We start from the raw sequence: 23880 nt of genomic DNA, 5'->3' as shown, positions 1-23880 counted from the left end.
TCTTTATCGTATAATAATAATAATAATAATAATAATAATGATATTATTATTATTAGTCATGTTAAAATGGCTGTCTGAACGAGAGCAAAACCTCTGAAACATCTGGCGGTGAGTGCAGCCAGTGCCCATCCCAGACCCAACCTGCCAGAGCTCATCCACATCACTACGACCTTTCCTCCCGCGGCCACAGCCTCTAAACACGCCCACCCTTCACCAGGAGCCAATCGGGATCCGGACTGACCATACCGTTGCCAATCAGCAGCCGGTCTGGCCACAGTACAGCTGCATGTGTCAACAGCCCCCAGCGAAAGGTGGGAGGGCGCATGTCGTAACCACGGCGACGGCCCTGAGTTTCGCTTACAGTGCCTTTGACCACAGCAAGCTGAGGCCCACTCTCTGCACCCCCCCCCCCTTCACTGTTTCACTACTGATCCAATCATCAGCCCCGCTGAGGGTCAACACTGAGCTGTGATGTAGCGTGGTGTAATCTGTGTGTGTGTGTGTGTGTGTGTGTTTGTGTGTGTGTGAGTAATAGAGAGTGTTGTGATGTGTTGTAGTGTAATCGGTGTGTGTGTGTGTGTGAGACTTAAGATATTCTTTATAATCGGGTGGTGTTGAGGGTGGGGGTAGGGGGGTGAATAATGCAGGGCAAAAATAACACCACACTGATGATCCATCTGCAGTGTGTGTGTGTGTGTGTGTGTGTGTGTGTGTGTGTGTGTGTGAAAAAGCAAGACAGAAAGGAGAGAATGAGAGTGTGGGTGAGCGAGAGAGACTAAAAAAGAATGTGAGAGAATGTGTGTGTGTGTGTGTGTGTGAGAGAGAAAGAATGTATGTGTGTGTACGTGTGTGTGTGTGAACGTGAGGCAGAAAGTAGAGAGACTGAGAGTGTGTTTTGATGGTGTGATAGAGAATAAGAGAAAGAGAGAGATAGAGAGAGAGAGGTTTAAGAGTAATACCATTATCCTTTTATAGTGTATAGTCTATGTTCACAATATGGCCAAAAGTATTGGGACACCTGCACATTCCAGGAATCAAAGGTATTAAAAAGAGTCTCTACTGCTTTCGTTAGGGTAACTGTCTCTACTGTCCAGGGAAGAAGGCTTTCTACTAGATTTTGGAGGAGCATTGCTGTGAGGATTTGATTGCATTCAGCGACAAGAGCATTAGTGAGGTCAGGATGTTGGATGATTATCACCCCTCCTCATCCCCAACTCCCCAACTCATCCTCAACTCATACCCCTCTAGCCCACACCTGGCATTCGGCACAGGACTATAGGCTCATGTTTATCTGCTGCAGAGAGTCCTATTGACCAGTTTTTATTCTTGAATAAGCCAATTCTGGAAGCCTTGCCCAATGACAGTTACTGGGACCGGTGAAGGTTAAATGCATGACTAATTTCCAACACGAATAACTAAAGACAATTATTAAGAGTTAGCATAGCATTATGCTCTCCACTACAGATTAGAACAATAACCAGTGCACACCAGTAGGCTAAACGTCATGTTGGTTAAGGGTCACATAGATGGATTTCCTTAAACCCTGTATATAGGCCCACACTTCAGGTATTTAGCCTCATAACTAAATTAATGCCATACCTGACATCTGTTTCATAGGCCTTAATATAGAACCCTGTGGGATACCAACTATGTAAAATGGTTACCAAATACTTTAGAGTAGTTTCTGCATTAGACTTTTAATAGAATAATAAACCAAGGGGTTAACGGCACCCAGTAGCTTGAGTGACAGGATACAGTTGGGTAATAAAGGTAAAAAAGGTAATGAGACTATAACCCAGGTAAAAGAGGTAAATACCATACATGAATAATACCTATGAATAATACTACCTGTAGAGTATGAAAGTAGTATAGAAAAAGAGAGGAAGAGTGATATAGGGAAAGGAAATAAAGAAAGAGAAGGTCTGGGTCATGCGAGGAGCCCATGCCACCCCCTGGGATTCTCTCTCTCTCAGTTCTTACTTAGAGATCCTGACATTGTTCTTGATCAGATGGTTATCTTTTACACAGGCACTGGTCTAACCAGCTGGGTCAAAGAGCCCACAAGTTACAACCCCCGACTGAGTGAACACCCTGCCACCCCCTTTGAGAAATGCTGTAAACCAGAGCAGGAGGGCAGAGCGCAAAGTTCATAGGTTCATCAGTTCTCCTACATGGTTCTACTGGCAGTACGTCTCTACAGGGGCTAGACAAGCTGTGTGTGTGTGCATTTGCACATCTGTGTCAGCAATGAGTGCAACTTAAAGTGACTGAATGCATTCATTAGAAGTAAAGGGGTTTTGTGTATATGTTTTATATGTATCTTTTTGTACATTTACCAGCATGTTTATTTTTACCTATGAATTTTACTGCTTACTTACTATGAGGCAGAGACAATGAGAATGAGAACGTAGGACAGAGAGAGAGAGAGTGAGAGAGACAGAGAAAGAGAGAGAGAGAGAAGGTGAAAAAGCCCAGATTTCAGGGACATAGGTACCAGTTCACCCTCGGCAGCACCGTTCTGGAACACACACTCCAGTAAACTTACTGGAGACTAAAAAGCGAGAGAAAGAGAGAGCGAGAGAGAGAGCGAGAGAGATAAAGAATATAAAGAGAGAGAGAGAGAGACAAAGAGTATGGAGCGAAAAAGAGAGATAAAGTAAATAAAGAGAAAGAGATAAAAACAATGAAGCGAGAGAGAGAGAGAGAGAGAGAGAGAGAGAGAGAGAGATAAAGAATAGAAAGAGAGAGAGAAAGAGAGATAAAAACAATGAAGCGAGAGAGAGAGAGAGAGAGAGATAAAGAATATAAAGAGAGAGAGAGAGATAAAGACTATGAAGTGAGAGAGAGAGTGAGAGATAAAGAATATAAAGAGAGAGAGAGAGATAAAGACTATGAAGTGAGAGAGAGAGCGAGAGAGATAAAGAATATAAAGAGAGAAAGAGAGATAAAGACTATGAAGTGAGAGAGAGAGCGAGAGAGATAAAGAATATTAAGAGAGAGAGAAAGAGAGATAAAGAATATATATAGAGAGAGAGATAAAGACTATGAAGTGAGAGAGATAGCGAGAGAGATAAAGAATATATATAGAGAGAGAGATAAAGACTATGAAGTGAGAGAGATAGCGAGAGAGACAGAATATAAAGAGAGAAAGAGAGATAAAGACTATGAAGTGAGAGAGAGAGCGAGAGAGATAAAGAATATATATAGAGAGAGAGATAAAGACTATGAAGTGAGAGAGAGAGAGAGACAGAATATAAAGAGAGAAAGAGAGATAAAGACTATGAAGTGAGAGAGATAGCGAGAGAGATAAAGAATATATATAGAGAGAGAGATAAAGACTATGAAGTGAGAGAGATAGCGAGAGAGACAGAATATAAAGAGAGAAAGAGAGATAAAGACTATGAAGTGAGAGAGATAGCGAGAGAGATAAAGAATATATATAGAGAGAGAGATAAAGACTATGAAGTGAGAGAGAGAGAGAGACAGAATATAAAGAGAGAAAGAGAGATAAAGACTATGAAGTGAGAGAGAGCGAGAGATAAAGAATATTAAGAGAGAAAGAGATAAAGACTATGAAGTGAGAGAGAGAGGGAGAGAGATAAAGACTGAAGTGAGAGAGAGAGCGAGAGAGACAGAATATAAAGAGAGAAAGAGAGATAAAGACTATGAAGTGAGAGAGAGCGAGAGAGACAAAGAATATAAAGAGAGAAAGAGAGATAAAGACTATGAAGTGAGAGAGAGAGCGAGAGAGATAAAGAACATAAAGAGAGAGAGAGATAAAGACTATGAAGTGAGAGAGAGAGCGAGAGAGATAAAGAATATAAAGAGAGAGAGAGAGATAAAGACTATGAAGTGAGAGAGAGCGAGAGAGATAAAGAATATAAAGAGAGAAAGAGAGATAAAGACTATGAAGTGAGAGAGAGCGAGAGAGACAAAGAATATAAAGAGAGAAAGAGAGATAAAGACTATGAAGTGAGAGAGAGAGCGAGAGAGATAAAGAATATAAAGAGAGAGAGAGAGATAAAGACTATGAAGTGAGAGAGAGAGCGAGAGAGATAAAGAATATAAAGAGAGAAAGAGAGATAAAGACTATGAAGTGAGAGAGAGAGAGAGATAAAGACTATGAAGTGAGAAAGAGCGAGAGAGATAAAGAATATAAAGAGAGAAAGAGAGATAAAGACTATGAAGTGAGAGAGAGCGAGAGAGATAAAGAATATAAAGAGAGAAAGAGAGATAAAGACTATGAAGTGAGAGAGAGCGAGAGAGACAAAGAATATAAAGAGAGAGAGAGAGATAAAGACTATGAAGTGAGAGAGAGCGAGAGAGATAAAGAATATAAAGAGAGAAAGAGAGATAAAGACTATGAAGTGAGAGAGAGAGCGAGAGAGATAAAGAATATAAAGAGAGAGAGAGAGATAAAGACTATGAAGTGAGAGAGAGCGAGAGAGATAAAGAATATAAAGAGAGAGAGAAAGAGAGATAATGACTATGAAGTGAGAGAGCGAGAGAGATAAAGAATATTAAGAGAGAGAGAAAGAGAGATAAAGAATATAAAGAGAGAGAGAGAGATAAAGACTATGAAGTGAGAGAGAGAGCGAGAGAGATAAAGACTATGAAGTGAGAGAGAGATAAAGACTGAAGTGAGAGAGAGAGCGAGAGAGATAAAGAATATAAAGAGAGAAAGAGAGATAAAGACTATGAAGTGAGAGAGAGAGCGAGAGAGATAAAGAATATAAAGAGAGAGAGAGATAAAGACTGAAGTGAGAGAGAGAGAGCGAGAGAGATAAAGAATATAAAGAGAGAGAGAGATAAAGAAAATTAAGAGAGTGAGAGAGAAAGAAAGATAAAGAATATATAAAGAGAGAGAGAAAGAGAGATAAAGACTATATATATAGAGAGAGATAAAGACTGAAGTGAGAGAGAGAGAAAGAGAGATAAAGACTATATATAGAGAGAGAGATAAAGACTGAAGTGAGAGAGAGAGCGAGAGAGATAAAGAATATAAAGAGAGAAAGAGAGATAAAGACTATGAAGTGAGAGAGAGAGCGAGAGAGATAAAGAATATTAAGAGAGAAAGAGATAAAGACTATGAAGTGAGAGAGAGAGCGAGAGAGATAAAGAATATTAAGAGAGAAAGAGATAAAGACTATGAAGTGAGAGAGAGAGCGAGAGAGATAAAGAATATTAAGAGAGAGAGAAAGAGAGATAAAGAATATATATAGAGAGAGAGATAAAGACTGAAGTGAGAGAGAGAGAGCGAGAGAGATAAAGAATATAAAGAGAGAGAGAGATAAAGAAAATTAAGAGAGTGAGAGAGAGAGAAAGATAAAGAATATAAAGAGAGAGAGAGGTGGAAATTAATATAAAGAGAAAGAGAGCATGTGTGTGTATGCAGTGAGAGAGAGAGATGTATAAATTAATATTAAGAGAGAGAGAGTATATGTGTGTGAGGGCAAAGAGTGAGTGATACACAGGCAGAGAGAGATAGAGACAGAGAGACAGAGAGACAGAGAGAGGTGGGGGGGGTGTTGTGTTATTGACTGTAGAGTCTGCAGGACGTCTTGGAGTCCAGCTAAGTTATCGAGTGAAAAACACGACTCTGCCGTCTCCAACCCCAGCAGAGAGTCAGCACTGATACACACACGAAAACCCCTGCAACATCCTGCCGCACACACATACACACACACATACACACACACAAATCCAGCTTCATAGCACATGTGACACTCTTGATACACTTCCTTTAAACACACGCATTAGGACGCTCTCCGCTGCTCTCCGGATTGAAGCCTGGAAAAAGTTGACCTTTACAGAAAGAGGTTGCTGCTTAAGGAACGCTCGGAGCGGCTCTGCCCGGACCCTCGTGTTTAAAGTTGATGTTAGTGTGTCATAACCAATGTCAAAACAAGTAGTGTGCGACTGCTCAGGACAGCGTACGAAAAGTAGCATTTAGAGACAGCCTTTTACACTTTATGTCCAAATGTTTGTGGACGCCCCTTCTTCTAATGAATGCATTCAGCTACTTCAAGTTGCACTCATTGCTGACACAGATGTGCAAATGCACACACACACACACACACACACACACACACACACAGCTTGTCTAGTTCCTGTAGAGAAGTACTGCCAATAGAATAGGACTCTCTGGAGCAGATAAACATGAACCTATTGGCACCATGCTGCCTAATGCCAGGTGTGGACTAGAGGGGTATAAAGCCCCCCAGGATTGAGCTGCTGTGGAGCAGTGGAACTGACTGTGTTCTCTGGAGTGATGGATCCATCCATTATTTTTGGGACGAGGTGGGGGTAATGATCATCCAACATCCTGACCTTACTAACGCTCTTGTCACCGAATGCAATCAAATCCTCACAGCAATTCCCCTCTAGAATCTAGTAGAAATCCTTTTTCCCTAGACAGTGGAGATAGACAGTCACTCCAACAAACGCAGCATAAACACTTTTTCAATACCCTTGATTTCAGAAGAAACAATGAATGAGCAGGTGTCCCAATACTTTTGTCCATATAGTGTATCTTATAATCCAGTTCCCCAGCTCCCAGCTCCTTTACAACACTGCAGTCTAATCGAATCCTGTGTGTGTGTGCGTGTGTGTAGTGGTACACACTCTGGACTGTTATGTGGTGTTGTTGGTCTACTGGTGTGTAATAACTGGTTTATAGTGGGTGAATGTGCTGGGTGTGATTGTGTGTGTATTAGCATTAGCGTTAGCATCCACTCGGTTCTGAATGGGCTCTTCAGTGCTGGTTTATAATCAGAGAAAGGTGAGCGAGCGGTTCTCCGGTTCTCCCGCTGGTAAAACAGAGCGTTTCAGTGAGAGTTTTATAAAGGGTCAGATATTATGGTCTGTTTTCAGGTTCCACTGTAAAATAGCTCCACACTGCAGAACCTCAACTCCTTTATTTACCTTCTGAGAACGTCCTCACTGCTGCTGCTGCCGGCTGGAGAATAATGTCCATTAATGGTCTTGAGGACACCAGACAGCGCTCTGAACACTGTGGTTAAAACAAAGACTTGGAACTGGATCGGGACTGAAACAGGTCATACTTGACCCATTAAAATACACTATATGGACAAAGTATTGGGACACCTGCTCATTTATTGTTTCTTCAAGGGTATTAAAAAGAGTTGATCCTGCTTTTGTTGGAGTAACTGTCTCTACTGTCCAGGGAAGAAGGCTTTCTACTAGATTTTGGAGGACTGCTGTGAGGATTTGATTGCACTAACTCTTCAACTCATCCCAAACGTATTGGATAGAGCATCATCCATCATTCCAGAGAACACAGTCAGTTCCACTGCTCCACAGCTCAACACTGGGGGGCTTCATACCCCTATAGCCCACACTTGGCATTAGGCAGCATGGTGCCAATGGGTTAATGTGTATCTGCTCCAGGGAGTCCTATTCTATTGGAAATACTTCTTTTCAAGGACTAGACAAGCTGTGTGTATTTGCATTTACGTGGTCTGACATGGCTAGGGGCTTGATTTTATACATCTGTAGCAATGGGACTGAATGAAACACCTGAACTCAACGATTATAAGGGGTGTGTCCCAACATTTCTGTCCATTTAGCATATCTACTCTAATCTATGCAGTGTTACATGAGTGACACACACATCAGAAAATCTCAAAGTGTCGGCAGAATCAGGCAAACGGAGTCCTAAAGGCCGTCAGAATGAGGCTTGTCCTAGTATCAGGCAAAGCACTGTAGCAAGGTCGTGTTGAATATGGAAGGATGTGCTCCACACACTCTCGTATGCAGGCACAAACTGTTCAGAGTGGAACTTTACGATGCTGCGTTTGTTTATGTAGCGATATGAATTTACATAGTTACATAATTTCCGCAGTGTTTATGCATAACATGAACTGATTTAATGGCACCAATAGGAAACAAGGGTCCTTGTCCTAAAATAGCACCGGCTGGCTACAAATAAGCCTCTCAGCCTCTCATCAAAACGGAGACGGACGAAGATGCACACTGATAAACAGAGGGCTATCTATCTCACATCCACTGATAGATAGACTGAAAGCCTAAATGAAGGCAAGTACAAAGAGCGTACTTAATAGTCTGTAGTATTGTCGTCAGTACTGCCCTGCTACTGCTGCAATACTGCGATCAGAGCAGCAGCGCAGATCTACACAACATCCGTCACTCACAGTCAAGTTCATTTTACAGTGGACCGTCAACACTGTCCGGTTATTTTTAAGCAAATATCTAGTGATACTGATGTAATTACAGTGTTATTTTGCATCTCTAACACATTAATCATGTTGTGTGTAATTCTGTCCTTATGGATTAATAACCCTTTTAAGACTTTATGGGTCTAATTTTATTATTATATAAAAAAAAAAACTATTAATACACGATCATATCATAGGTATTTCATTTTGGTGGAATAATATTAATAATATGTGTATGAGCAGGCTGATAGTTACACACAAGAGGTGCTTATTTAGGCCTGCTCATCGTGATGCTGTCACAGCCAGATCCTCTTGTTATTTGGGCTGCTCGGGAGCGGAATGAGGGATGTACCTGATATTTTTAACCTGAGAATTTGATCCCACTGTGTTTGGATGTGCAGTCTTAACGTGGCTGTTTTTTTGTAACCTGGCATCACCTTTAATCTCATAGAGAGTGAGGAAGAGATTGTGTGATTGCGTGATGCTGTGGGTGAGGAGGGCGAGGGGAGAAGTGTGTGTGTGTGTGTGTGTGTGGGGGGGGGGTGACCTGGCGTACCTGCAATTTCCTAAACTTCAGCTTCTTCCCCATGTGATCCGGCTTCACTGTCTGGCCCTCCGCGAGAAGCCTCACTCTGCCGCATGGTGTCATATGACGTGTGTGAAGGGGGAGGAGATGTCTGTGTTCTCCTGATCATCAGTGTGCGAGGGTGAATCACAGTCATACTGGTTCTGTTGGCCAGGGAGGATGTTAATGAATGTGTCGGAGCAGTAACTCACACTGAGACCAGCACAGTAATGAGTTACTGAGTTAAATAGAATATCAGATAAAAGAAGGACGAATTAACTATGTTAGAAAATGCAAAAACTAGATGATTTAAATAGTCAATGATACATTATGTTAAATCTAGATGACAAATTAAAAGAAGGATTAAAAAGGAGCATCCTTACCCACTATTCCCCCTAACTCTATATAGGGCTATATAGACTATATATGGCTATATAGAACCACCCCTATCACATGGTGGGGAGGCCTTACTATTCCCAGACTCCTGACCATGGAGGGTTGTGGTTGATAGGATTTGAACTTATGCTCTCCTGACTCTTCACAAGCAGGCAGTTAGACAGTCACACCACTCGAGAGCTGTGAAGCCATGTAGATTCCTCTGTACACTATCATAAATAACAGCGTAGTCAAATTTTAAATGGTAAACTAACAGATTTTAGAGCATTTTTTGGAGTTTACTCAACATAGTTCAGTCGAACGTTCTCCTAACTCACATCTTTTCCTTCTGTATCTCAGTTTGGTCAACAGTACATATTGAGTTGAGCCTCATAAACAATAGTAAATGAGCTGCAGCTGAATTTGCTTCAATACTTCTTATATTTCTCTGTAACACTGAAACAGTTGTATAAATGCTTATTATCGGTATCGCCAGATATGTCTGATATATCAGATATCAGCATCAGCCAGAAATGGTGAAGTACAGACTGTTCCAGTCTGCAGACAGCTTGATATCATCTTTTCTTTTCCAGTCCTGATCTTGATATTAAAATCCTGAGTATCGTCTGATATGATCCTGATATTAAAATTTTGTGCTTCGTCTGATCCGTTCCTGTTATTAAAATCTTGAGTATCGTCTGATACGACCCTGATCCTGTTATTAAAATCTTTAGTATCGTCTGATACCAATCCTGATTCTGATATTAAAATCTTGTGCTTCGTCTGATCCGTTCCTGTTATTAAAATCTTGAGTATCGTCTATGATCCTGATCCTGATATTAAAATCTTGAGTATCGTCTGATATGATCCTGATCCTGATATTAAAATCTTGAGTATTGTCTGATATGATCCTGAACCTGATATTAAAATCTTGTGCTTTGTCTGATCCGTTCCTGATATTAAAATCTTGAGTATCGTCTGATATGATCCTGATCCTGATATTAAAATCTTGAGTATTGTCTGATATGACCCTGATCCTGATATTAAAATCTTGAGTATCGCCTGATATGATCCTAATCCTGATATTAAAATCCTAAGTATCGTCTGATATGATCCTGAACCTGATATTAAAATCTTGTGCTTTGTCTGATCCGTTCCTGATATTAAAATCTTGAGTATCGTCTGATATGATCCTGATTCTGATATTAAAATCTTGAGTATCGTCTGATATGATCCTAAACCTGATATTAAAATCTTGTGCTTTGTCTGATCCGTTCCTGATATTAAAATCTTGAGTATTGTCTGATATGATCCTGATTCTGATATTAAAATCTTGAGTATCGTCTGATATGATCCTGATTCTATTAAAATCTTGAGTATTGTCTGATATGATCCTAAACCTGATATTAAAATCTTGTGCTTTGTCTGATCCGTTCCTGATATTAAAATCTTGAGTATTGTCTGATATGATCCTGATCCTGATATTAAAATCTTGAGTATTGTCTGATATGACCCTGATCCTGATATTAAAATCTTGAGTATCGCCTGATATGATCCTGAACCTGATATTAAAATCTTGTGCTTTGTCTGATCCGTTCCTGATATTAAAATCTTGAGTATCGTCTGATATGATCCTGATCCTGATATTAAAATCCTAAGTATCGTCTGATATGATCCTGAACCTGATATTAAAATCTTGTGCTTTGTCTGATCCGTTCCTGATATTAAAATCTTGAGTATCGTCTGATATGATCCTGATCCTGATATTAAAATCCGAAGTATCCTCTGATATGATCCTGATCCTGATATTAAAAGCCTAAGTATCGTCTGATATGATCCTGATTCTGATATTAAAATCTTGAGTATCGTCTGATATGATCCTGAATCTGATATTAAAATCTTGAGTATCGTCTGATATGACCCTGTTTCTGATATTAAAATATTGAGTATTGTCTGATATGATCCTGATCCTGATATTAAAATCTTGAGTATTGTCTGATATGATCCTGATCCTGATATTAAAATCTTGAGTATCGTCTGATATGATCCTGATTCTGATATTAAAATCCTGAGTATCGTCTGATATGATCCTGATTCTGATATTAAAATCTTGAGTATCGTCTGATATGATCCAGATCCTGATATTAAAATCTTGAGTATCGTCTGATATGATCCAGATCCTGATATTAAAATCTTGAGTATCGTCTGATATGATCCTGTTTCTGATGATAAAATCTTGAGTATCGTCTGATATGACCCTGAACCTGATATTAAAATCTTAAGTATTGTCTGATATGATCCTGAACCTGATATTAAAATCTTAAGTATTGTCTGATATGATCCTGATTCTGATATTAAAATCTTGAGTATCGTCTGATATGATCCTGATCCTGATATTAAAATCTTGAGTATCGTCTGATATGATCCTGATCCTGATATTCTAATCCTGAATATTATCTGGTACCGATTCCAATACCAATATTAAAATCTTGAGTACTGTCTGGTACCGATACCAATACCGATATTAAAATCACAACTATTGTCCTATACTGATTCTGATCTGATATTTTTGTTTAAAAATCTTTTTAATAACTTTAACTTTAAAATGATCGAGTCGTGTCGCTAGACGTCATATCGGCAGATAGCTAGAGGTTCAGGCAGGGACAGCATCATAATGAGGGCCAAATTGGGGGGCCAAGCTGAAAGACCACCTCCTTGTTTATAACCATCAGCCTAGTTATTTCATATTATTTGACAGGAGTGAGGAACTGCTCTCCTGACGGCGGCAGGGTCTTCAGAAAGAACATTTTTTATGAGATGTCGTGCCAGTTTCCTGCTCTCACTACCGTCCCCAAAAGCGCACTAAAACATCCCGAATGGAAAAATAATCGATTCCAACAAAAATGCCTTTTCCTGATGGCCAACACAAACAAAGGAATGCATAAAAAATCCCGCTGAGCGATCGTTATTGACACGTCTAAAAATAGCTCCTTCCCTTTTATTCTCGTTATTTATTTATTTCACTGCAGACTCTCTCCCTCTCTCTCTCCCTGTGTCTGTGAGCCTCTCTTGCTCTTTCTCGTCTCAGCCCTGTTCCTACACAGCCCCAGACGCGCACACACACTTCCAAAATTTAGCATTCAGTTGCCTAGCAACACCGACCTCAAAGGGTGCTCGCCTGAAGACGGGGGCTGCCGTCTCTTTCTTTTTTAAGGAACGTGAAGAGAGAGGGAGGGTGCGTAAAAAGGAGGGAAATAGAGGGAAAAAGGAAGAGAAAGGGATCAGCCTCTTCCTACTGCTGTCTCTCTCTCTCTCTCTCTCTCTCTCCCTCTCTCTCTCTCTCTTACACCCAGCCTGGATTCCTCGACGGCAGAGGAGCTCGTCTGAGCAGGGGCTGATTGCATAATCAACAGCGCTTGTGTCCAGCAGGGGGGTGGAAAAAAAAAGAAAAAGAAAGGGGCTCATTTTGTATGTATAGCAGGGCAAGGGTGATACTGGCCAGCTGAAAATGCTGGGTTTTGACCAGCATCAGTGGTCTCCTTTTGGTCAGGCTGTAAACTGACCTCCTGGGCAGAGTAATAAAAAGAGTTACAGAGTCAGAGACTGGCAAGTGTCGTCACTTACACTGGACTGAACAGTACAATATCCCTGGGTTTTGGTAATATTGGATAAAAGGCCCCGCTGGACTGTGTTAAGGCTTTAAGGCAGAGCTGACTGAATCCCGAAGTCGGGAAGGACTTGCCAATCAGCCGTCTGGGAGGGGGGCGCTCCAAGTACAGACTGTTCCAGACTCAGACTGTGGTCCAGTTTTTCTCGCACACTATTGTGGGAGGGGTAAAGCCCCATCGCCGACTGCTCATTTCCAGAAACACTCAAGCAAAGCAACACGTCCACACAACCAATAAAACAATGACAATACAGTGATACAGTAAATATAGTCATTATTACTGTATCCAGACATCTGATACAAAACTGACTATTAAACGGTGACCAATGACCCCATTGGTGATCACTAATATTGTAAGGGTTGAGTAATACAACGATCATTTTATCCTTGTGATATTGTGATGCTTTTATTAGCATATCGTTGATATCCTCGGTAATAAAAACAATATACTCATAAAAGAAACCTGATATCACGAGTATCACCATAGCAAAATTTATCACGATATGATAAAATATCGTCATATCGTCCAACCCTTACAATATTAGTACTTTTGTTGTCCTTAGTATTAGGACGACAAAACGACTTACCAACTGGACCTTTCATCACAGGCAGCGTAATTAGTCCTGTTTAATTGGATGGAGTGGAAAAAAATAAGATCAATATAAATCACCAAACTCAGTTTTGGAGTGTAATGCGTTAGCAGTGTTTACAGTTTGCAGCTACTGGTGAATTTTTTCTGCACAACAAAACACTGCAATAAATATTGTGTATCGTGAAAATGTCTTCAAATATCGTGATATAACATTTTTACCATATCGTCCAGCCTTAAATATTGAAGCTGTCTGCCACACTACCCTCTAACAAAATAACCCAGAGTTTGTTCTACATAAATGTTCTATTTATTTATCTTTATTCTTACACGAACGGATGCAACTGTAACGACTGCAATTTCCTCCTCAGATCAATGAAGTATTTCTGATTCTGATTCTGATTCTGAACTGCCATTAGTCCCTGGGCCGTGTATTGGCAAGAACCTGGCAATACGATACGTAGGAGTTACAATTCAATGTATTGTGATACACAGTGATACCGTACACAAGATGATATATGAAATTTTTTGGAAAACTGATGCAGTATAAAAACACATCATTGTGTGCATAAAACCTGAGTAAAAGAAATCTTACTGTTTGTCCAATCAGTACAACACTGCTACCCAGTGGTCAGGGCTTTAAACACAACACAAAATGAACCCCTGTCTGCCGCCCATCTTTACATCTAAACCAGTACTGTATTTTCAAGTAAGGGTACAATGTTGCAAAACCTAGTATCATAATACTTCGATATCCTGATTTACTGATTTTTCTACACCCATATTTTCCCCAGAGCAGTGCTACACCTGGTCAGCTAGCTTTAGCTCATAGCCTTTTTAGCACTGCTTTCATGTTTTTGCAAAGTAGCCGTTCCATTTAGCCCTGAAAGCCTTTTGCTAGTGGGCTGGGTATATGTAAAATCTGGGGGTGTATGTGGGCTTTGCTCTTAAACGAAGAGACAACAGGGTTTAAGGTTCATAGCTTGTCACTTTCATGCAATGAACTCCTATTATTCAGCTATACCAAGATAAACCCAGTTTTCCATTTTAGAGCACCTAAAATTAGGTTATCATGCTCAAACTTACTCAAACACTTACCTACCCATGTCTTCATGAATGGTATCCCATCATCTAAAGCTCTAATAGTGTATCCCAGCAGTATCCCATACACCAATACACTACAGCAATATATACCAAATATTACTATATAGTATATATATAGTAATATACTGGCCCCATCAATACTGATATGACGACTCTCTATTCCAGACTGTTAAGACTGGACCGTGTTCTCATGTGCTCTACTGTGGAAAGATAACAGCCTCAATGACAGTATTCGAATATTCAATATCCAAATATTGCTTAGACTGCACTCAGGCAATCCACACAAACTAATAACATAAAAATATTGTTATTACGATACACCTTGAAGGCTGAATAGATGTGCTACATACGCTTTACAAGCTCATCAATCAGTAATTCCCTGGTAAACTGTCATCCTAATGAAGCAGCATTCAGAGGTACTAGGTAATATCTGACAGCAGACTGGTGTGAGGCACTGTATAATGAAATTATGAAGCTTGGTGAGCACTAGGTAAGGCCCAAAGTGGTCCATGGGACCATCTAGATCCTAGAGATCTAGCACCCTTAGGGCCAGGTGTGCTTTATCTTTACTCTTCTGGATGGCAAGATCTCCATCACCAGGATTAAGCACCCTGATCTAGAACCTATACTATCCATTATCAACTCTGGGGACTCACATCTTGGTGGTGGCTCCTTAGCATGTCTTATCTGTATGACAGCAGGTTTTCCTTTTCTAAACCACTGTTAAAAGCACATGTTGAAAATCTTGTAGTCCAAGGTTTAAACACATTAAATGCTTAAGAGCTGATACGTGCCCACATCACAACAAGGGGATTCAATGTGCAAGCTGTGGTTCTATTCACAAGGTAGGACTTCTGTCAGCTGTTCCTTCAGATTTGCAGCTTTTGCAGGAAACATGGCAAGATCTGAACAGCTGTATAATGTATTTAACACCTGCTGATTTAATCGAAATACATAGGAAAGCTAGAGGTCTCCTACTCTTTGGCTCAGATGCTCCACTCACAAAACATCTGATGTCTATTACATGACATGCTGGACATGGATTTTGTCATGACTATCTGAGTTCACATCCACAAGTCTTTTCCTGGACCACAGAAAAGTGACATTCACGTCTTTAGAAGTCAATCAAGCTTCCCTACTCCTAGATGTCTCACTGGTTGGTCGGTTTGCTTGTCAGTCAAAGGAAGAGGCACCTTTGAGGAACAAACTCTCCAATAATATGCACTCATGCGGCATTTCAATCTGCTCATATGATTTAAGAACACTGGAAATAAATGAAAAGCATGGACTCCACAACATCTCTGAGGGCATCCTGTGGTGTCTGGTACCAAGACGTTAGCAGCAGATCCTTTAAGTCCTGTAAGGTCCTGGGGCCTCCATGGAGCGCATCAACAAGTCTGTTGCTGTTTCACTGGTTGTCTTTCCTTGATCTAACTTTGGTAGGTACTGACCACTGACCAGCTTGATGTTGTGGAGATGTTCTGACCCAGTTGTCTAGACATCACAGCTCGGCTCTTGTCAAAGTGTCTCAGATTCTTACGCTGACCATTTTCCTGCTTTTTACACCTTTATGACCTCCAAGAACTGACTGTTCACTTGCTGCCTAATGACAGAAGCCACTGAAAATGTAGATAATCCACTGATTTTCACTTTACCTGTCACCTGTAATGTTATAGCTGATCAATGTAATATATATTTATGGTTTTATTTTAGAGCTCAGTAAGGTCATGTTAAGAAATAGCAAGTCATCACACCAGGCTATGTTTTTTCAGCTGTCCAGTTTTGGTGAGCCTGTGCCCACTGCAGCCTCAGCTTTCCGTTCTTGGCTGAGAGAAATAGAACCTGATGTGGTATCCTGCTGTTGTAGCCCACCAACCTCAGGACTGGGACATGGTGTGCATTCTAAGATGCTTTTCTGCTATATGAGTTATCACTGTTAAAAGTACAAGTTCCTTGAGAACTTTTGGAGGTTCTTTCATTTGAAACTGTGGATGAACCTCAAAAAACATTTTTAGAAGATAAAAGTTCCTTGGAGGTTCATCAAATCACCTTAAGAGGTTCCTCCACAGTTTAAAATGAAAGAACTCCTAAAAGGTTCCTCAAGGAACGTATACTTTATACTGACCATTCTCAGTTGACTTCTCGCATCAACAGAACTGCAGGTCACTGGATGCGTTTTCTTTATTTATTTTTTTTAGTTCATTGAGGAATTTTCTGAGGTTCTTCAGCTTGAAACTGTGGAGTATTCTCTCATGGTGCTTTATGAAACCTTCAAGAAAAGATTTTTAGAAGAAAAAGGTTCCTTAAAGCTTCCTCAAAGCTCCTTAAGATGTTCCTCCACAGTTTCAATTTAAAGAACCCCTAAAAGTTCCTCAAGTTCCACCTTTCCTGAAAATCTTGCAGTTCAGGAAATCAGCAGTTCTAGACATACTCAATCCAGCCCTTCTGACACCAGCAATCATGCCATGCTCAACATCACTGAGATCACATTATTTCCCCCATTCTGATGGTTGATGGCCCAGATTTGCTGATTCTGGGTATTGCATGGGTTCCTTCTTGAGGAACTTTCAGAGGTTCTTCAGCTTGAAACTGTGGAGTATTCTCTCATGGTGCTTTATGAAACCTTCAAGAAAAGATTTTTAGAAGAAAAAGGTTCCTTAAAGCTTCCTCAAAGCTCCTTAAGATGTTCCTCCACAGTTTCAATTTAAAGAACCCCTAAAAGTTCCTCAAGTTCCACCTTTCCTGAAAATCCTGCAGTTCAGGAAATCAGCAGTACTAGACATACTCAATCCAGCCCTTCTGACACCAACAATCATGCCATGCTCAACATCACTGAGATCACATTATTTCCCCCATTCTGATGGTTGATGGCCCAGATTTGCTGATTCTGGGTGTTGCATGGGTTCCCTCTGTGGAAATCACATGGTGCTCATGTTTCCTCACATTCCCACCATGCAAAACAACATTTCTGAAATACAGAGAGTACCGAATACTGTCTTTCTACCTATACTGTGTATGTCCAGTTGACTTCTAGGCAACCATCCTAAAAAAACAGATGCCTTGATGGCCACCGGTTGCGACTGGGTTTTAACAGTTTATATTTAGTGAAGCCTCATGGCAACCCAGAGGAGTGTACCTGTTCTGTTCTATCGTCTCTGTCGCCTCCTTCATCCCTTGCTTTGTTTACTTTACGCTTTTCCCTCTGCCTCATCCGTTCTGCTGCACATGTCTGGCAAGCTCTTGCAGCCACTCCAGAAGGTTTTCTCTGGTGGAGAGGCCAAGTTTACCTTACTGAGTTTATAAGTCTGAAGACTCTGTGCGACTACTGTTTGCTCCCCGTTTTGCTGGTATAATCCAATTGCACACAGGCACGCACACAGCTCAAACCCAGACCAAGAATAGTGAGAGAGAAGCCAAGACAGACAGTGTGCCTCTCCCAGGACCAGCGCGGGCGTTTTGCTCACCTGCTCGAGGCGGCTCTATAGTGTGGTTCTCGATTCCATCCTGCATCAGCTTACGTCTGGACCAGTCAGGGCTAGCATCTTCAGCCAGGTCTGTCCCTGAGGGCTCTGTCTCTGTGAGAGGAGAGAGAGAAGAGACTGAATCCTCAAGACAACAAACATTTATTAACTGAATACGAACAAAGAGGCCTTAACTTTGTCATGCATTGATACAGTATATGGACAAAAGTGTTGGGACACCTGCTTGTTCACGGATTCTTCCAAAATCAAGGGCATTAAAGAAGAGCTATCCTGCTTTTGTTGGAGTAACTGTTTAAACAGTCCAGGAAAGCAACAAGAGCATCAGTGAGGTCTGGATGTTGGATGATCACCACCACACCTCATCACATCCCTCAACTCCCCAACTCATCCCAAAAGTATTGGATCTGTGTTCTCTGGAATGATGGATGGTGCTCCATCCAGTACTTTTGGGAAAGTGGTTATAAAAAAAGGGGTTTAGGAACATAAACTCACACAAATGTTAGATATATGCCCTTTGAATAGAGGCGATGCCACTATGATCTGAGAATCGCGGGTTCGAGTCCAAGGTCATACTGCTTGTCATCAGCAGCCGGAGCCTGGGAGAGCACAACTGGCCTTGCCCTTTCAGGGGTCAGTTGATGGCATCTTCTCTCCACATCACTCTTAGTGTGATGTTGGTCAGCACAGGGATCGGTTAGCTGTTGTGTGGGAGCTGGGGAGCCGCACTGTGAGTGAGCTAGCTACGTTGCAATGCTGCATAAGCGTCAGTTAGAAAAAATGCAGTCTGTCGTAGGAGATGTGCTAGTCTTCACCCTCCCAGTGTTGGGGGCATTGGTAGTGATAGGGGGAGTTCACATGAATGGTGACTGGGTAATTGGCCTTCCAAATTGGGTAGAAAATGCTGTAAAATTAGAAATAAATGATCAAAAAATGAATCTGGACTCTATAACAAACAATGCTGTGTTATTCTGGAGAAATGACCTGTTGATGTAATGTGTCATAATGTTTAACAGTAATTACTCAATATTACTGTGTGATTACTCATTGATTTGTGTCCAAAGCAAACTGTCATAATACACGGCACAGTGATTCCAAGTGCCAGAGTGAATCAGCGAGGGGAAAAATGAGTGACTCGAGCTACAGTGTTCGCCCTGTGCTTCATTCCTCTTGACTTGATGAGTCAAATTAGTCAGTGTAGTGTAGAGGGGAATACTACTCACAGTCAAAAGCCTTTTCACAGCAGATGGACACACATTTGTGACAGAGCCCAATAAAACAGGCATCTGTGGTGAGAGTAAAGTGTGACTGCTTTTGTAATGTAATGTGTGAATGCTGTTCAGAGCTCATTTTCCTTCATTTCAGGCCAGCAGTACCCTCTCTCCACTCTGTCCTTAGTGCTTAAAGTAGAGGAACCAAGATGAGACTTTGTTGGCCTAATATTTAGCCAAGATGTGTTCACATTATTACAGGAATAATGCAGTCGGTACAGTAAAGTGGGTAAGGGTTTGGGTTAGGTAAGGTTAGGCTAGGGTTAGGGAAGGGTTTAGGGTTAAGTTTAGGTTTTAGGGGAAAGTACATTTTGATTTAAAAATAGGAATTAACCTTTTAAATGAACTCACTGGCTCACTGGTTCAGAGTGAGGAAGTGGTCCATCACTCTTCTCTAAACAAAATAGTAAAAAGTAATACTTTCTTCAAAATATAATATAGATAAAGGTTATTTTGTATTTTGCCCCCTGATCGAATCCCAAATATCAGCCGATACCGATCAAATCTTTGTGTTTAAATAATCCAACCCTACAGTTTAGATCAGACGAGCTGCTGATTAATGAATCCGTTCCGTAAAATCTCTTTATTTTCAGTATCAGTTTTAATAATCAGACTTTCTCAACTGATTGATTTACTTTATTTTTTTTTATGACTGTTTTATAGTGTTTAATATCTTATAATCCAGCCTGACTCTCCTCCCTGACCAATCAGCTCCCAGCTCCTTTACAACACTGCAGTCTAATCACTTCCTCTGTGTGTGTAGTGGTACACACTCTGGACTGCTATCTGTGGTTGTTGGTCTACTGGTGTGTAATAGCTGGTTTATAGTAGGTGAATGTGATGCTGTGATTTGGGTTTCTATAGTATGTGTGTGTATTAGCATTAGCAGTAGCCTCCACTCAGTTCTGAGTGCTCTACAGTGATGGTTTATAAACAGAGAAAGGTGAGCGGTTCTCCGGTTCTCCCGCTGGGAAAACAGAACGTTTCAGTGAGAGTTTTATAAAGGTTCAGATGTTATGGTCTGTTCCACTGTAAAATAGGTTGAGGTTTGGGATTAGAATTAGGCACTGGGGTTAGGGTTGGTAGGGTAAGTGATTACGGTTGAGTTAAGCCCGGGGATAGGATTAGGATTAGAGTTAGGGTTAAGGTTTTGGGTTGGGTTAGGTTAGGATTTAGGGTTGGGTTTGTGTTAGGTTAGTGTTTAGGGTTAGGTTAGGATTTAGGGTTAGGTTAGGATTGGATTAGTGTTAAGTTAGGGTTAGGGTTTAGGGTTGGGTTAGGATTGGGTTAGTGTTAAGTTGGGGTTAGTGTTTAGGGTTGGGTTAGGACTGGGTTAGTGTTAAGTTAGGGTTAGGGTTTAGGGTTGGGTTTGTGTTAGGTCAGGGTTTAGGGTTGGGTTAGGGCTTAGGCTTGGGTTAGGATGGGGTTAGTGTTAAGTTAGGGTTAGGGTTTAGGGTTGGGTTTGTGTTAGGTCAGGGTTTAGGGTTGGGTTAGGATGGGGTTAGTGTTAAGTTAGGGTTAGGGTTTAGGGTTGGGTTAGGATTAGGTTAGTGTTAAGTTAGAGTTGCGTTTGTGTTAGGTCAGGGATTGGAGTTGGGTTAGGGTTTAGGGTTGGGTTAGGGTTTAGGGTTGGGTTAGGGTTTAGGGCCAGGTTTGTGTCAACAGTGAACAGTACACTCTGAAACCTGTCTTAAATCAGTGATGTTTGCTGTGGAAAGGGCACAGGGCCTTTAAAGTGGCTAGTCTGTAATGGGGACATTGCAAATACACACAACAGAAAATCCATCAGAGCAAGAAAATACACCTGACTTAGTTCTGCAGGAAACAGTGGCGCATTAGGTTGCATGCACCTAGCTGCCAAAAAGCCTCGCTTTTGCACTCTGGGATTTGTGTTTTGGTGGCATGTGTTTTGAAACTGAGCTGAAGTTTAAACAAACAGGCTTAACTATGCATTCATCAGGGTAATGAATAAAACAATAAAGAGGGGGATATTGCCAGTCTGGTCCACAGATCCCCAGCCAGCCCATATTTTTGTTCTTTTCCAGTTGCCAGAATGCCTGAGCAAAGTAATGAGCAGTAGTGCTGCTGAGCAGGGTCATGATATTTTCAATATTCACTATAGGTCCAATATTTGTGGACACCCTTTATAATGAATGCATGCAGCTATTTTAAATTGCACCCACTGCTGACACAGATGTGCAAATGCACACATACTCAGCTTGTCTAGTCCCTGTACAGAAGTACTGCCAACAGAATAGGACTCTCTAGAGCAGATAAACATGCTAATCACTATGCTGCCTAATGTCAGGCGTGGGCTAGAGGGGTATAAAGCCCCCCAGCATTGACCTGTGGAGCAGTGGAGCTGACTGTGTTCTCTGGAGTGATACATGGTGCTCCATCCAAACTTTTGGGATGAGGTGGGGTGGTGATCACCCAACATCCTAACTTCACTAACACTCTTGCTGACTGCTGAATGCAATCAAACTCTCACAGCAATTCTTCAAAATCTAGTAGAAAACCTTGGACAGTAGAGACAGTTACTCCAACAAAAGCAGGATAAGCTCTTTTTAATACCCTTGATTTCAGGAAAAAAAACTGTGAAAGAGGGTGTCCCAATACTTTTGTCCACATAATGTATAGTGTATTACGTTCATACATGCTTCTTTATGGAATCAAAAGTTATTTTTCTATGGTACTGCTTTAAAGAACCCTTTGTAGCTTTTGTCTTAAAGGGTCTAACACCTGGTCAGGGTCGTGGTGGGTCCGGAACGGACCCGGAAACACTGTGTGTAAAGCCGGAATTGCCCTGGAATCATGAACATGTTATTGTTTCCATTTTCAGCATAAGAAAAGCATACATCTGAAACTAAACCCAGACAGCAGTTGAGTCACAGCCCAGTTCTGGCCCACGCTAACGTCTTCTTTCAGCTGGCCCACGGACTGCCATGGAAAACTGGCACTGACTTTGTCCGAATCTGGGGGCCGGAACATTGCCAGAGCTGGCTAGAGTTGGGCCACAATAGAAATGCTCAGAGCTCAACTACTATGACAAAACTTAAAGCAGCAGTATGTGAGAATTGGTGTTTTTCACTTCTGCCCCCCCCCCCCCCCCCCCCCCTACAGATGTGGAGTGTAATTCACTTTTACTCCACTGCTGTAAATACAAATCAGGCTTTAAGCGACCCTTCAGGGACAGCTGTACATATGCATTTGTTGACAAGCTAAGTAGACAAGCTAGAGTAATACTACAGGACTACAGGAAAGTCTGAAGCTGCTGTTTTAAGGTAGAAATGTTACATAATGCTGCTTTAAATGAGACTAAAAGCTTCATCCAACACTCTACTCACTCACAAGCTAATATGTTATATGCTAGTCGTGGTATGACAATGCTGGGCCATCCTCTGGGATACAATTTGCTGCTACACATTTAAAAATACAGGGACTTTGAATGGTTCTTTGAGGGACACCATAGAATTGTGTATCAGACATGTGTGAGTGTTAAGAATCTACTTACTTAATGTAAAGGTTCTTTAGCAATTTAAAGGTTCTTCGCCCTCACATATCTCTATTACAATCCTGCTTCTTCATGGAACCAAAAGTGGTTCTTCTATGGCATCACTCAAAGAACCCCTTGAGACACCTTTATTTTTTACAGTTACAATCCCTACTCCAAACTCTTCCATTGGCATGTGCCTAATTACAATAAACTGATACAAACAGTATCATTAAACATTTCCCAGCATTAGGTCTATACAGCAATCAGCCATAACATTAAAACCATCTGCCTAATCTTGTGTAGGTCCTCTAGTGTCACTGAAACAGCTCTACCCCGTTGAGACAGCGGATCCTTTAAGTCCTGTAAGTTGTGAGGTGGGGCCTCCATGGATCACATCAGTGAACCTTAGGTGCTCATGGCCCTTTTGCCAGTTTACTTTGGTAGGAACTGACCACTGCATACTGGGAACAATGAAGTTCTGACTTAGCCATCTAGCCATCACAGCTTGTGGCTCAGATTCTTATGCTTGCCCATTTTCCCTGCTTTGAACACCTTCATCACCTTCAAGACCTGACTGTTCACTTGCTGATCCCACCCCTTGACAGATGAAGCCACTCCACCTGGTGCTAATGATATGGCTGATTAGTGCATTTCCCATTAAGCATAGATGTGCTAGGTGGTGGAATAGAGCGAAAACAGGTGGTGCATGAAGACCGGACTACGAAACTGGGTTTCAGATAAGAGCCTCTATGCAATAACATATCCTTGAGTTGTCATTTCAAGGATTCAATTTTAAGAACAAGGGCCCAAAAAAATAAGAGTCCAGTAATGAAAGTCATTCTGATTTACATCAGCAGGAAATTCCAGTCTGATTTCTGGATGAAAATCAGGGCCAATATTTGTTTCTGTACATAAGTAAGACTTAGGAATGACCTAGCTATTTCAGTCGCTAGCTTAACCTTGCTCAGTATATCACAGCAGGATCAAGATAATGGCAGGGTGACAGTATATCCATTCCTCCTGAAGTATATGTACAGTGGGTGCCTTGGCTTGAATCGGTCTGTGTGACCGGCCGGTACTGAAAAACCTGGTCCCTTATCTCTCTCTCTCTCTCTCTCTCGCACTCCCTCTCTCTC

At 41.2% G+C, this 23880-nt stretch overlaps 1 protein-coding gene across 1 annotated transcript in view; it reads right to left on the bottom strand.

Annotated features, from left to right (window-relative positions):
• Nucleotides 1-23880, bottom strand: part of LOC140536851 (sodium/potassium/calcium exchanger 3) — a 72215-nt gene that overhangs the window by 37176 nt on the left and 11159 nt on the right. The window contains exon 2 of the mRNA XM_072658947.1: nucleotides 17963-18073. Coding sequence (XP_072515048.1) covers nucleotides 17963-18073 — 111 coding nt within the window. The remainder of the gene's footprint in view (nucleotides 1-17962; nucleotides 18074-23880) is intronic.

This window comes from Salminus brasiliensis, chromosome 1 (genome assembly GCF_030463535.1).
Source record: "Salminus brasiliensis chromosome 1, fSalBra1.hap2, whole genome shotgun sequence".
NCBI classification, from domain to species: Eukaryota; Metazoa; Chordata; class Actinopteri; order Characiformes; family Bryconidae; genus Salminus; species Salminus brasiliensis.
This window is presented reverse-complemented; position numbering and strand designations above follow the sequence as displayed.